Source organism: Pleuronectes platessa, chromosome 23 (assembly GCF_947347685.1).
Source record: "Pleuronectes platessa chromosome 23, fPlePla1.1, whole genome shotgun sequence".
NCBI classification, from domain to species: domain Eukaryota; kingdom Metazoa; phylum Chordata; class Actinopteri; order Pleuronectiformes; family Pleuronectidae; genus Pleuronectes; species Pleuronectes platessa.
In genome coordinates, this window is record NC_070648.1 from 8,591,366 (window position 1) to 8,604,564 (window position 13,199).

General features: G+C 39.1%; 1 protein-coding gene across 2 annotated transcripts; it reads left to right on the forward strand.

Moving 5' to 3' along the window:
- The first annotated feature begins 1,982 nt into the window (after window positions 1-1,982).
- Window positions 1,983-8,249, forward strand: zdhhc21 (zinc finger DHHC-type palmitoyltransferase 21). Of its 2 annotated transcripts, none has more exons than XM_053416491.1 (8): window positions 1,983-2,135; window positions 3,036-3,214; window positions 3,394-3,492; window positions 3,753-3,864; window positions 4,108-4,246; window positions 4,477-4,593; window positions 4,934-4,977; window positions 5,388-8,249. In XM_053416491.1, exons 2-8 carry the CDS (start codon window positions 3,061-3,063, stop codon window positions 5,518-5,520), a joined length of 798 nt encoding a protein of 265 aa, XP_053272466.1. In that variant the 5' UTR covers window positions 1,983-2,135; window positions 3,036-3,060; the 3' UTR covers window positions 5,521-8,249. The 2 variants fall into 2 exon arrangements, with proteins under 2 accessions (XP_053272466.1, XP_053272467.1); XM_053416492.1 differs by lacking the exon at window positions 1,983-2,135 and adding an exon at window positions 2,142-2,399.
- The last annotated feature ends 4,950 nt before the right edge of the window (window positions 8,250-13,199 follow it).

Genomic DNA, 13,199 nt, shown 5'->3' on the forward strand with positions numbered 1-13,199 from the left:
TAGGCACTAGGCATATGGAAATACCGGAATGTACAGATGGTAAAGTGAAGTGTCCACTTCTCACTTGTTGCACATTGTTTCAGTGCAAAGTAATAATGATGTTCTCTAAAAGTTCTTTTGATAGCAGTACATGTAATATAGCATCAACGTATCCAACAGTAATATCACTTAATTTTTTTAATGCAGTTCAAAAAACATAATTACTAAGCAATATGAGGACAAGTTACATAAATCTTTGATCTTTAGGGAAACCTTGTGTGGGTAGCCCAAGCGCTCATCTACATTATCTGCGACTAGTCAACTACATTTTCCATGGAGAATGGATTTCTTTGGCGTTAAAAATATTATGATGGTAATTGTTCTGTGTCGCTGTTAGGAGTCTGAAGTGTGGCAAAGTCAGTAGACAAAACTAAAAGAACTAACATGACATGGAGCCACAAAATGCTTGATAAATCTTGTAAAAGTTTAACTAAACCAGTCAGATGAAAACCAGTAGCCTACATCTGGATATTTAGTTGAAAAAATATCTATTTGGAAATTCTGCCATATTGAAATACACTACATATGAGCACAGAGAGTAGAAAATAATCAAACAGATGTGAAGGGATGACACCATAACACCATAAGTTCCAGTTCAATGACACAAAACATAGGCAAAGCATTGACAGCATTTAAGCAGAATCGGTACAAATATGACAAAGTCATATCACATATAAACGAGCATGTTTTTTTCACATTACAAGTGGAGAAATACAGATCAATTATTCATGGTGCTCAGAGCAGTAACACACTGCTAAACATTCATAAACTAGGTATAGATCTCAGGGATTAAGTCATAAACAGCGGTAGTTGCCCTCAAACAGGGTGGCAGCAGGGGCAGCTGCCTTAACAATTCAGAGGCAGTTTCTGTTGCCTCCGGAAGTGCTTCTACGAGCTGCCATGATTTGAGCTAGCTTGTCTCTCTCGACCAAACGGCGCAGCTCCAGCTGCGTTGTTACTGCTAGGTGACGTTGCTGTCAACAAACACCGGCTGCTAATGCTAGCGAAAGTAGAATTATGCTATTTCCGTGGCCGTTTTACGTAATGTTGTTTCATTCAGTTGGATTATAAACACGTGGCGTCGGATGCAGATCAATATAAATTAGATCAGTCCTCTTTGTATACAGTGTATGGATCAGACACATTTTAAAATCCAACAAAGTTACAAAACACGCCGCACCCTCACGTGTGGTAACCAGTCTATGGTGGTAACCGGGTTTGACAGGCAGTTTGCACTTCGCTGCACCGCCCACCTGCACACAGATGCTGCGTCAAGTTAGCGTCGACCACCACGATACTACTGCTGATGTTGATATAAACAGCATACAAATAAGTAAATAAAAGCTAAACTGAGAAGATAACAGTAGTGAATTGAGGCCATTTTGCCTCAAGAATGATGTCTTGAAAATAATTTTGCTGCAGGTTTATTGCTTATGATCAACCAATCATTTAATCGAATAATTGCTTTATTGTAACCAGTACCAGAATTAAATTACCAAGCTGTTGGAAAATTCATGCACAAGACTTTTTATTGTTAAACTTTTTATACAAGAACAACACTTCGCTTCTTTATCATAAAAAGATAAGGATGTCATATAATGAGAATACTGTATGGACATAATGGGCACTTAATATTACGATATACATGCAGGTGGATTTAACGTTTTCCATCAGTCACTATATTTAAAAAACAATTAATAAATCAATTTAAATCAAAAAGAGAAATTAAATACATTATACATTTGTATTTATTCATGTGTTTATTATTGTTAGTATAATTACTATTATTATTTCAATTATTATGCTTATTATAATTCTTCTTCTTCTTCTTCTTCTTCTTCTTCTTCTTCCTCTTCTTCTTCTTCTTCTTCTTCTTCTTCTTCTTCTTCTTCTTCTTCTTCTTCTTCTTATGATTATGATTATGATTATTATTACTTTTGTTCCATAGAGTGTTGTCTGATTTGACAGCAGGAATCCACCGGAAGTGAGCCTATCCTCTGCAGGTAACGCCACTGATCCTGTCCAGCCCACAGATGCTCGGATGAGGAAGTAGCTTCACTGGTTCCGTCGCTGAACCGGACAGCGATCACATAAAAGTAGGTTTGTTTCCGTTGAAGGGTTTAAAATCATGACTGGCGATAAGTAAGTGGGACTGTTTCTGTCTGTACGTGAAGGCGTGTGTTTTGAATCCGGTTAGCTTAGTGAGGTTAGCTAGCAGCACAGCAGGGCTACAGAGCCCAGCCCATCACAATGTTTCCTGTGTGAATAATGCTAGAGCAACCTGCTCATAATGAACACCGGCAGTGATGTGGAGGCGGATTCAGACTGTGTGGATCTGTGAGGTGTGAAGTGTTGTGCAGGTAAATGAGGCTGAGCTTGTTTACACTAACCTGCTTTATAACACAGTACTAAGGCCTTTGTTAAAAAGGTTTCATCTCCAGCAAAATATGACTTTTTGAGCACGTGTCAGGTAGTGGTGTTCTCAGTCAATGTGTTTAATAGATAAATAGATAGATAGATAGATAGATACTTCAAACAAAACAGTCAAGCACAAGTGCATAATAATAATATTAGGCTGAAATGTGTCAAGAATTTATTCACTGCAGTGAGATGAATGTCTCGCCACCAGAGCTGCTACAAAGCTGCTCCCTGTAAAGCACATGCATTAGTATTGAAGCCAAATATAAATACAGATTTAAAGATAAATGACTGAAGCTATCCAAAGTTGTTCATTAGACCAACATAGCGTTTAAAATTATGGCACAGCAGATGTAAGTGTTTTGTTTATTCAAGTGAAAACATTGCAAGAATAAAACTTAAAATCAAGACCAGAGATATACAAAATATAAAATCAAATAATGGCTTTGTGATAGATATTTTATTTAAAACAGCATTTCTACAAACTCCACACTAATAGTAATTGTTGACTCACACACACTCACACACAGACACCAAACACACGTTTAAATCTGCATGTGCGTTGTGGTCTTCTGTAGGTTTCCCCGGAGCCCCCCCGCAGCCATGAAGCTTCGACTGCACTTTGTGGTGGACCCAATGGGGTGGTTGTGCATCAGTATGGTATTTGGGATCTGGCTCTACAACACTTTCTTCATTCCCAAGCTGGTTCTGCTTCCCCACTACAATGAAGGACACATTCCCTGGGCCATGGTTGTTTGTGAGTGTCCTTTTTATTGATATGAACAAAGAAGGTGTCTCATGCATTACTTAGGGGCCACAGACAGTTGTGACATATTATGGCCACAATAATAGTCGACATTGGATTTCTTGTGTGAAAACGCAGAATAATTACTCTGGATTGAAAGTGCGTTGATCACACTCTGTGCATTTCTTCAGGTTATTACATGTCATCAGCCCTCTGCCTAGCGGCCCTCTTCAGAGCTTCCACAGCAGATCCCGGTCGCCTTCCTGTGGACCCCCACATACCTCACTCTGGTGCGGAAACAGTAAAGCCTACCTTACTCTCCTCCTGCTTTTCTATAATGCAAAGTTCCAAGGTGTCAGATAATGCATATTTTCACTGTTTACCCATAAATCATTACACCTGTAAATAAGTGACTATGATCATTAAAGTGACATCTCTCCTTGGTAAAAATAGATTGTTTGTAGATTGTTGATTTATTGTGTCCCTTTGTCATTTGTTAGCCAGTTTGTTAACCAGTAATAAAGTACATGTTGTTGTCTTTATGTCACAGAGCGGGAGCACTGGGAGCTGTGCAATAAGTGCAACTTAATGAGACCCAAAAGGTCCCACCACTGCAGTCGCTGTGGCCACTGTGTGCGCAGGATGGACCACCACTGTCCCTGGTAAGGATGCACACCACTAATGACATTCTTGCTGTGTATCTGGACTGTATCTATACAGCACTTTTCAAGTCGAATCCACAACTCAAAAGAGATTTACGCGACGTCGCATTCACCCAGTAACACACACACATTCATACGTACTTTTGTGCTACGTCAGACCAGATCTTGTTATGTATCTTATTATCTTTATCAATATAAACATAGATTATACAAGATTATTGGCTAAATCAAGTTTATTCCCAGGATCAATAACTGTGTGGGAGAAGACAACCACTGGCTCTTCCTGCAGCTCTGCCTCTACACTCAGGTGTTAAGTTTGTTCACGCTGGTGTTGGACTTCTGCCAGTACTATTACTTCCAGCCACTGACGGGAATGGACCAGGTATGTGCTGGAATATTAGTAAATTATATCATCAAAAATGCATCTGCTGCTTCTATTTACTTATCTGAAAGCTTGTGTGTCAACATTACCACAATAGTTGAGCTGAATGCTTTGCTGTATGCCTTAGGAGTCATCCACAGCACTTGTGAAATATAAAAGTTAATAATACACTCATAAAAATGCATCAGATAATAGCATAAAACATGGAAACGTCACCGCTCTCTTTTCAGGAGAAGTTTACAACACGCCACGAACTGGCTCTGCTGCGGGTGTCAGCGTTCATGGGCATGGTCATGTTTGGTGGCATGGCCAGTTTGTTTTACACCCAGATGACGGGCGTCCTTTCTGTGAGTACTCAGTAACCACAAAAGGGATCATTATCTTGTTTCAAATTACATTCTCTGAATGTAATAGAGGTGTGTAGATAATGAGTGAATTTTCATTTTTGGATGAACTATTCCTTTAAGTGACGTGACAAAATCATTTTATGACAACCAAATGTAATTTTTAAGCTTTCACAGTTGTAATGTTTGAGATTTCAGAACTTAGCCTCCATGATCAGAGCTGTCAACAGGAGTTTGTTGTTTTGGCTGATCGTGGGACTCTCCAATGATTCATCATGAAGGAGCTTCTTTGGTGAAAATACGCATTTATTTTGTATTGATCTTGGCTTTTCTGTCTTTACAGGATACTACCACCATTGAGAAAATGGCTCAGTTCTCAAATGACGCGTGAGTCTGCTTTACTTACCCTTTTTCCTGTCTTTATGCTAAGCTAAGCTAACCAGCTGATGGCTCCAGCTCTAAGTTGAACCATGGACAGCTCCTCAAAAATTAAGCCAAAGCGTCTTGATCGCTACTGCGCCTGTCTCCCCCTATTGTTACCGTGCAGGCACCAAATACGGAAGACGGCAGCGTTCATATATGGGATATTTTAGCTTAGCCCCTGGATAGTTGGAGATGCCTCACCCATCTTTATATACAGTCTATATGTTGAACAGAGACATGAAAGGGGTATCTGTCTTTTTAGCATTACAAGAAAGCAAATAAGGGCGTTTTCCAACATGTTGAACTCGTCCCTTCCATTGTTGTTGTAATGTCCCTTTGACATCAGTAATTACCTTTTTCTTTCCTCCTCTCAGATGTGGCTCAAAGAGGTCCTGGCAGTGGGCACTAGCCGAAGTTTGCGGCACACGCTGGAAACTCCTGTGGCTGCTCCCGCTCCGAGTCAGGCAGCCGCTTCATGCCAGCCACCTCTTCCGCACCCACGTGTAGGTCAGCAGCACTACACTACCTCCTGCCTGCACGGATGCTACAGGCTGCCACAATGAAGCACTGTATGCACACTTAGAGAATTAATTTGCTCGCCTTCACTGTCCTCTTTTGTGCTATGGGAGCTTTGTTTTTTCTGTGGATACTGGAAGCTTTTATTTTTGTGTGTGTTCTTTAGAAGGTTTTTTGCCTTTCTCTACAAGACCCAGACTGGCAGTAAACAGGGTCAAGAAACACCTTTGGGAGTGATGGGAAAGTTTTGCTTGTTTTACTCACTGTGATGGCTACTTTCAGCATTTGGAAACCACTTTAACGGCTAATTGCATCAGAAGGATGGAAGTCTTCACCTGAAAGCTGCTGGCGAAAAAAGGGACCCCTCTCAGGTTACGTTAATAAAAAAGAGCCTTTACTACTGACATTTAATCAACCACAGACAGAACTAGGGTAACTCGGGTGTGTTTGTCAGAAAGGCAATTTTTTGTATAAGATTTGTGCCTTGTTTCTTTTAGCTATGTCTATTTTATTTGTTACGCATGAGCAGTGTTTCTGCTTTATGTTTGCTGGTTGGTGTTTATCCACTTAAGAATTTCCGTGTGAATAAGGGATCTGGCGTCAGATGCTTTCTAATAACCCCTGATCATTTAATGATTCATGAATGTTTCTTTGAACGTTTTATCTCCGAAAGGATGTTTTATGATGTGTGGTCACAGAACAAAGTTGATAACTTGAATGCTGATGACACAGGAACAGCCGGGTATGAAGATATGTTATCACAAGCTGAAGGTTAACCCTTTATCATGCCATGGGGAAAATAATCCAGATTTAAAAACTGTATATGTCATAGACCAACCAAGTGTATAATCCATTTGTTTAACAAAGTATAACAAACACTCCACTGCCAATTAATATCATTATCCCTTAAATCACTATGTTTATCTTAAAAGGACTAGTGGTCGAGGGGTAGAGTCAAGAAGTTAAATTCCACTGTCTGCCTATATGTTAAAGATGAAGCTACAGCCAGCAGCTGTTTAGCTTGGTTTATACAAATGTATTTGATTTGTATTTAAAACAAATTATTTGGACCTTCCCCTACCCATTTACACGGAGGAGGCGGGTTTATGACTTCTAGACGTTTTGGCTTCACTTTTTGTGAGCAGCCATGTCGTCCATCTTCATATACAGTCTATGTTTCAACATAGACGTAACTTGTTGATAAACACATTTTGTTTACTTTTTACGTAGCCAGGCTATGCTAAGCTAATCACTTGCTAGCTACAGCTTCACATTGACAGAACAGACAGGTGAATGACATTGAGCCCATACTCTTGTCTGTTTAGCTTAAATCTGCTCTATCAACCAAAGCAACTTTCGAATCAAGAGTAATTTCTCCTTCTCATCTTAGTGCTGCCCCTGTCATATTTGCTTGTGACATACACCTTGTTAAATTGACACACTGAAAATGTATTTATGTGATTTTGCTGTTACTCTATGGTACCGATTAGAGATTTTTTATCAATTCTTTCAACGGATAAGATGATTCTGCATAATATGCATAATAATACTAGCATAGCATGGTTGTCATTGTCTATAATACTTGGCAATCGCTTATACGTAAACAAAGCTTTTCATGTGTTGGAAAAATTACACTATCCAAGTAGTTTTAAGTGCCTATCTAGGTCTTCTTGTTATGCTCACATTACATCATCATCATCATTACCATCATCATGTTGGTCTCCATAAAAGCCAAAGACCTTGGGAAATGTTGCAATAGTCAGCAAGTATTCAGCAAATGCATGTTTCACCAAACCTTTTCAGAGTGGTTGAATATTATGCACAGATTTTTCACGTTAGCAACTTAGCATGCAGTCTGTTCCACTGCATCAATCTCAGAAGAAACATGTTCACTTGAAGTTGTTTTAGTTGACGTGTATGCTTTGCTCTGTTCATACCTCGTAGTCGAGTTGATCACGTTTGCATGAGTGTGTGTTGATAACTTTGCTCAGTGGTTTTTATAAATAGATTCAGGTTTTTGGATGTTTCGGAATTTTTTTGTGGGGGTCGTGGGATAAGTGGTGTGATTGACAGTAAAAGGAGAGGGTACTGCTGATAAATAACACTCTATTTCTTTTATATGATTTTTTAAAAAGCAATAAGCATTGTGGGTTTTTAAAGCCATCTTTATTGTTATATTGGTGTTGAAAATCTGATATGTATTATGAAGTATACGAAGTGGGTGAAAGCAGGTTTTTGCTTATTTCTCACTAACCCGTCGTAACTACTTGATTGTTTGTCAGAACTTCTTTAACCTCAGCCAAGACAACTGCAGCTGCTGTGTGTAGTTGTAAAGGATTTCTTCAATTATAACACGTCAGCCACATTCATTTAATGAATACTTAAGAACTGCAGGAGACTGGAGATGGAAAAATATCGGAGCCATTATATGGTGTTCACCAGGGCTCTCTGTTAAGATCTGTTCTCTTTTGTTCACAATGTTTATTGTGTTTTCATGCTGTATATGTATATACTTTTTATTCAAACCTCATTCACTGGAACAGCTACTTTTTGTGGACTGAATTAATGCACCATGAACACAGTATGTTATACCCTAATGATGTCTAGAAAGCTGGTAAACATTCATTTTCAGTTAATTATATCAGAAAAGTGTGTTGTTTGTGATTATAGAAAATATCATATTGGTATTCATGTTCCTAATAAATTAGATTCTGAATAGGTCTGAGCTTTTTCTTTTCTCCTTTTTCAACTTTCTCCACAGCAGCTCTAGCTCTTTCGCCAAAGCTGAAGCTTTTATTTCCATTTCATGGAAATGAGGAGGGTACTTAATAACCTATAGCATGCGATATGTCTATTTTCATCTACATTTAATTATTGTATTGTATTATAATAAGATTATGTAGAAGTATATATTCAATTGAATTACTGAATTAAAGTGCAAATGTCTCGAAAAATATTACATTATAATCTACTCAACACGGTGTTTACCTATCTTTAACTTTAAAATGTGTAATGTGATGACATACATTACACACAGTTAAATATGGCAACGGTGATCCTTCTGACTCATCAAACACTATTTATTATGAATCTACAAAATGATAGAATATCTTGAATCTATGCAGCAAATATGTGTCATAGCAGGAAACATTTGGATGTAAATGATAACAGTAAAAACGGTAAATGCATTCCATTTAGATGACCTAGATCCTGGGTACTAGTATTGTGCATGCTGTCCAACAGGTATGGCTTACTTGGAAGCTTCTTGTGCATGAGTCATTGTAATGACATGTCCGGTTTTTCCTGCAATTATAAGTCAAAATGTTGTTGGGAAGAAGCTTGATTAGCTGTTTAATATTCAATATAAACTATTAAAATGCACCTATATAGACTATAGTTGTTTACATCAAAACATGACTGCAGCATAAAAGTCTGACTACATGAATGCTTCACTTTCTGTTTGGTTCTCTCTGCACTACGTGTCACATTAAGAGCCCAAGCATCAGTTCAGTTGTCTCATAACAAATGGCCATTGTCCTAAAAAGTCCTTAAGTCCCAGTGAGGCGTACGTAATGTGTGCATGATCCGTGAACATAATCTATGAGTGTTGTCTAAAATGGTTGCATTTTATTAACATTATCTGCACACACACACACACACACACACACACACACACACACAAACACACGCACACGCACACAGACACGCACACACACGCAAACACACACGCACACACACACAAGCACAGTATTTCCCTTGGCAAATCCAACATTAAATATAAATCTTAAACTGTACACAGCCCCAGCTGAATTATTCAAGTGAGCTAAGAGAAACTGATAATTTAAGCATAGTGATAAATCATCATTGGTGGAGGTATCTTTTAAATAGGATATAACATAGCTTTAAACATCACCATGAAATACAAAGCTTGAGCCAGTTATTCTATACTAACCTTGTGCTCACTGCTTGGTCCTATTGTATGTTCTTTATTGCATTTGTTTGGTGATAGTTCATTTAAAGGACAAACAGAGACGAACATGCTCCCTAAATTATCACATGTCTATCGTACTTTTTAAATCTGGCTGTGTCTTTAAATTGATCAGTTTTAATATCAGTGGTGTTTCTAGAAGTCAAAGCAAGTACCTATATCACACCAAAGAAAGTAATCTTCAATATATCTGCAATAGAGATATTATCTACATTAGTGCTGAACCTCTAGTATGTTTTAAAGTGCCTGGGTTGAAATTTAATTTGTCAATTTAAGCCTTATGATAATAAAAATTAAGGGAAGTCCTTTCTAGATAATAGCAGGCGGGAGCAGCCTGAGTTAAATGTGCTCTTAATCTCTGGCAATTGGTTGGTCAACCCAACTAATTAAATAAGTGACCACCTGCTAGTTTTACAGTCTATGACATCTGGCTGAACAAAAGAAATAATTGGCCACATGCTTGATAAACATAAACTGCGCTCGGAACAGTTATCGCTCACATACAAGGCTGTTTACCTGTCTAGGATTGGAGTTATTGGCTTGGCGTGTTCTGCTGCCATTTTTTGCCAAAGCCCAGACACGGATTAAGTCTACACGATGGAACATAGAATTTATTATCTGATCACTAATTATGGGTAGCGCGTTTTTTTTAGTTTACCATCCATATGGGCCATATTTCCTGTATGATTTGGCGATTAGGGTCACCCCCATCATCAGCTATGCTTTACTTTGATGCTTGTTACGTATTAGAGAACTGTACATTTGAACGGTATCTTCTTATAATTTGAGAACGATCCACTTTCTTTATACATATGAAGGAACATACAGTTATCAGAACTTCTTTTAAATTTAGTTTTCTAATTAAAAACTAAAATTCCAACTCTTAAAATTAATACAGTGACCCCAACTCTTAATAAAAGCATGATTACGTTTGTCAGACTTCATTGAGTCACATGGGTGGGCCTCCATTTTCCCTCGCTGCTCCACAGCTGAAGTTCCTGAACAAGGAGGTATTGATTGGCATATTGATTTTCAAATAAGCTCTCATTGTAGAAAGTAGAAATCCAATTAAAAGTTGAACTTGAAACGGTTAATCCAATCAAGACTATGAAACTTATCGATTTTACCCTCAAAATCAATAAGGTGCATGCGGCGTTCGTCTATGAGATCGCCCCAAACATTTTCCTTTCTCCATAATCATGGAGCGCGTTTGGCATCAGCTGAATAACGTGTCAGAAATGTTGTTCTTTTGATTTGCTTAACAAATTTTTTCACAGAAGTGATCAAACTCTTGAAACTGGGTCCCGTGACCTATAACACATTAAAGAACAATTTAATTCCAAATTAAGTTATAATTTATTAAATTATTTTTACATTAATAATGTATTAGTTGGCCTCACAGCAAAAAGGTTTGAATCCCAGGTGGGCGAGGAGTTTCTATTTTCTCTCAGTATCTTTATGGGTTTTCTCTGGCTTCCACCCTAAATCCAATGACATGCAGATTGTGGTGAGGTTGCCTGGAGGCTCTAAATTGACTGTAGGAGTGAATGGTTGTTTGTCTTGTATATCAGGACTGGTGACCTGTCCAAGGTGTACCACTCCTCTCGCCTAATGTCAGCAGGGACTGATTCCAGGACCCCCTGCGACCATTCGGATATCATGGTTGGATGGATGACTGGTTTTAGCCTCTTCACATTGGCTTCCAGTACATTCTAGAATTGATTTTAAGGTTATTTTAAGAACTTACGAGGAACTTAATGGTCTGACTCCAAATTATAACTTAAGGAATAATAAACAGTTCCATAAGCCTCGAAAGATGCTTCTTCCAAATACACAGTTCCCATCAGCTGTTTCCGTAGTATCACTTCTGATAATATTAACACACTCAGTGTTCAGTGAGAGTTTATATTTCTCGTCTTTCCTCCCCCACAGAGTAAAATTCATCTGCCTGTTCTGTGTCACGAGCAGAAGACATTTGCTTTCCATGACGACTGTGGAGTGTCTCATTGTTCCCCATGCTTAAGAACCAATTAAGTTCCCCAGCTCCTAATTAGGCTCCTAATTATCGCTTTATTAAAGTGCAATGAAAAGGTCAATTCGAGCAGGTACTTATTAAAAAGCAGCTACACAGAGCAATCAGCCCCATAACAACATAACATGCAGCTGGTTGTCTGCACCACATGTGCACAATTTGTGTGATTAAGACTTCATGTTTCTAACTTTAGGTCATTTGAAATTAACATAGTAAGATTGAACCCTATACATCGGAAAATATAGTGTTCAGTAACCTCTGACTTCAGTGGGCAACACAATCAAGTGAAGTCCTTGTCTTCATTTCCACAGTTTTCCCTTTATCTCCTCTATTTGTTGTAAGTAATGCTAAGTTACTGTTGCTAAGTCCACCCACCTTCCCCGTGGGGAAATCCAGCTGCCACTGAGCGGCCTCGGCGAGGAGGATCGGAATGCGGTGGTGGAGAAAAGGCCTTTTCAGCCGGCGTTCAGATAACATTTACATGGACACGCCAAGACGTCTTAATTCATGGATCAAAATACAGTCGGCCCCAGTGAAGCCCCACGCAGAGGCTTAGGGGGAAATCTAACGCAACAGTTCTCTTGATAACTGCTTGATCTTCAGGATTGGTTTTAGTGCTATTCGACTGGGGTCACCTTTGAATGTAAAGAATACTTTTCATTGACATCAGATAATCCTTTCACACAATACAGCGTTTTTATTCACAGGAGTCAGTGGGATCTCAGTGTCTGAAAGGAGCTTTGTGTCAGTCACAAAATTGGATATTTCACAGTAGGCGGGTTTCGTTTACTTGAAAATAAGTTAAAACTGAGAGATGTCAGCACTGACCAACAGCCAGCTTGTTTCTGACTCTGAGTAAATTAAGATAGATAGATAGATAGATAGATAGATAGATAGACAGACAGACAGACAGACAGACAGACAGACAGACAGACAGACAGACAGACAGACAGACAGACAGATAGATAGATAGATAGATAGATAGATCCATCTGCTCCTGCTCTCTGCCACTTGAACATTAACTGATTCTTTACAGTCCATCAAATTCCTTTAATAACAAAACCATCTAATTTCCCTTGACTGCTTCATTTTGACACTACATATCAACATTGTTGTAATTCATCTAAATGTCCTGTGTAACTTCCTCTGCAGAACAAATGCAAAAGAGGGGAGAGGGGGTTAGGGACAGGGGAGGAGGTTTGTTTAGTGGGAGGGGGGTTGGCGAGGGTTGCAGGGGTCATGGCTCTTGTAATTACCACAGTCAGGTCCAAGTCCCTGGTCAAGCTGTTGCTGATTTTTTTTCTTTCTCTCTCCTCTCCCCCTCCCTCCATAATTCTGTGTTGTCAAGGACCAGCCTTCATGTGGCACAGCATGCCTCCACTGCTGATGCCCCTCTGATTTGGTTTTCTTATCTTCCACCGGCCGGGTGTCGGATGAGAGCCTGGGAGGGAGTGCAGCCATGGCCGGGAAACTGACAGAGAGGTCCATCAAATGGCAGCTTTGTTATGACGTGTCAGCCAGGACGTGGTGGATGGTGAGTGTGGTGAAGCTCTTTTGTCTTGTCTGCCTCCTCTTGGTTCCCTTAACCTCAAAAAAGGTTGGCAGGGTTTTTTGTCATAACCTCATTTTGTAAATTGTCAAAATCTAAAA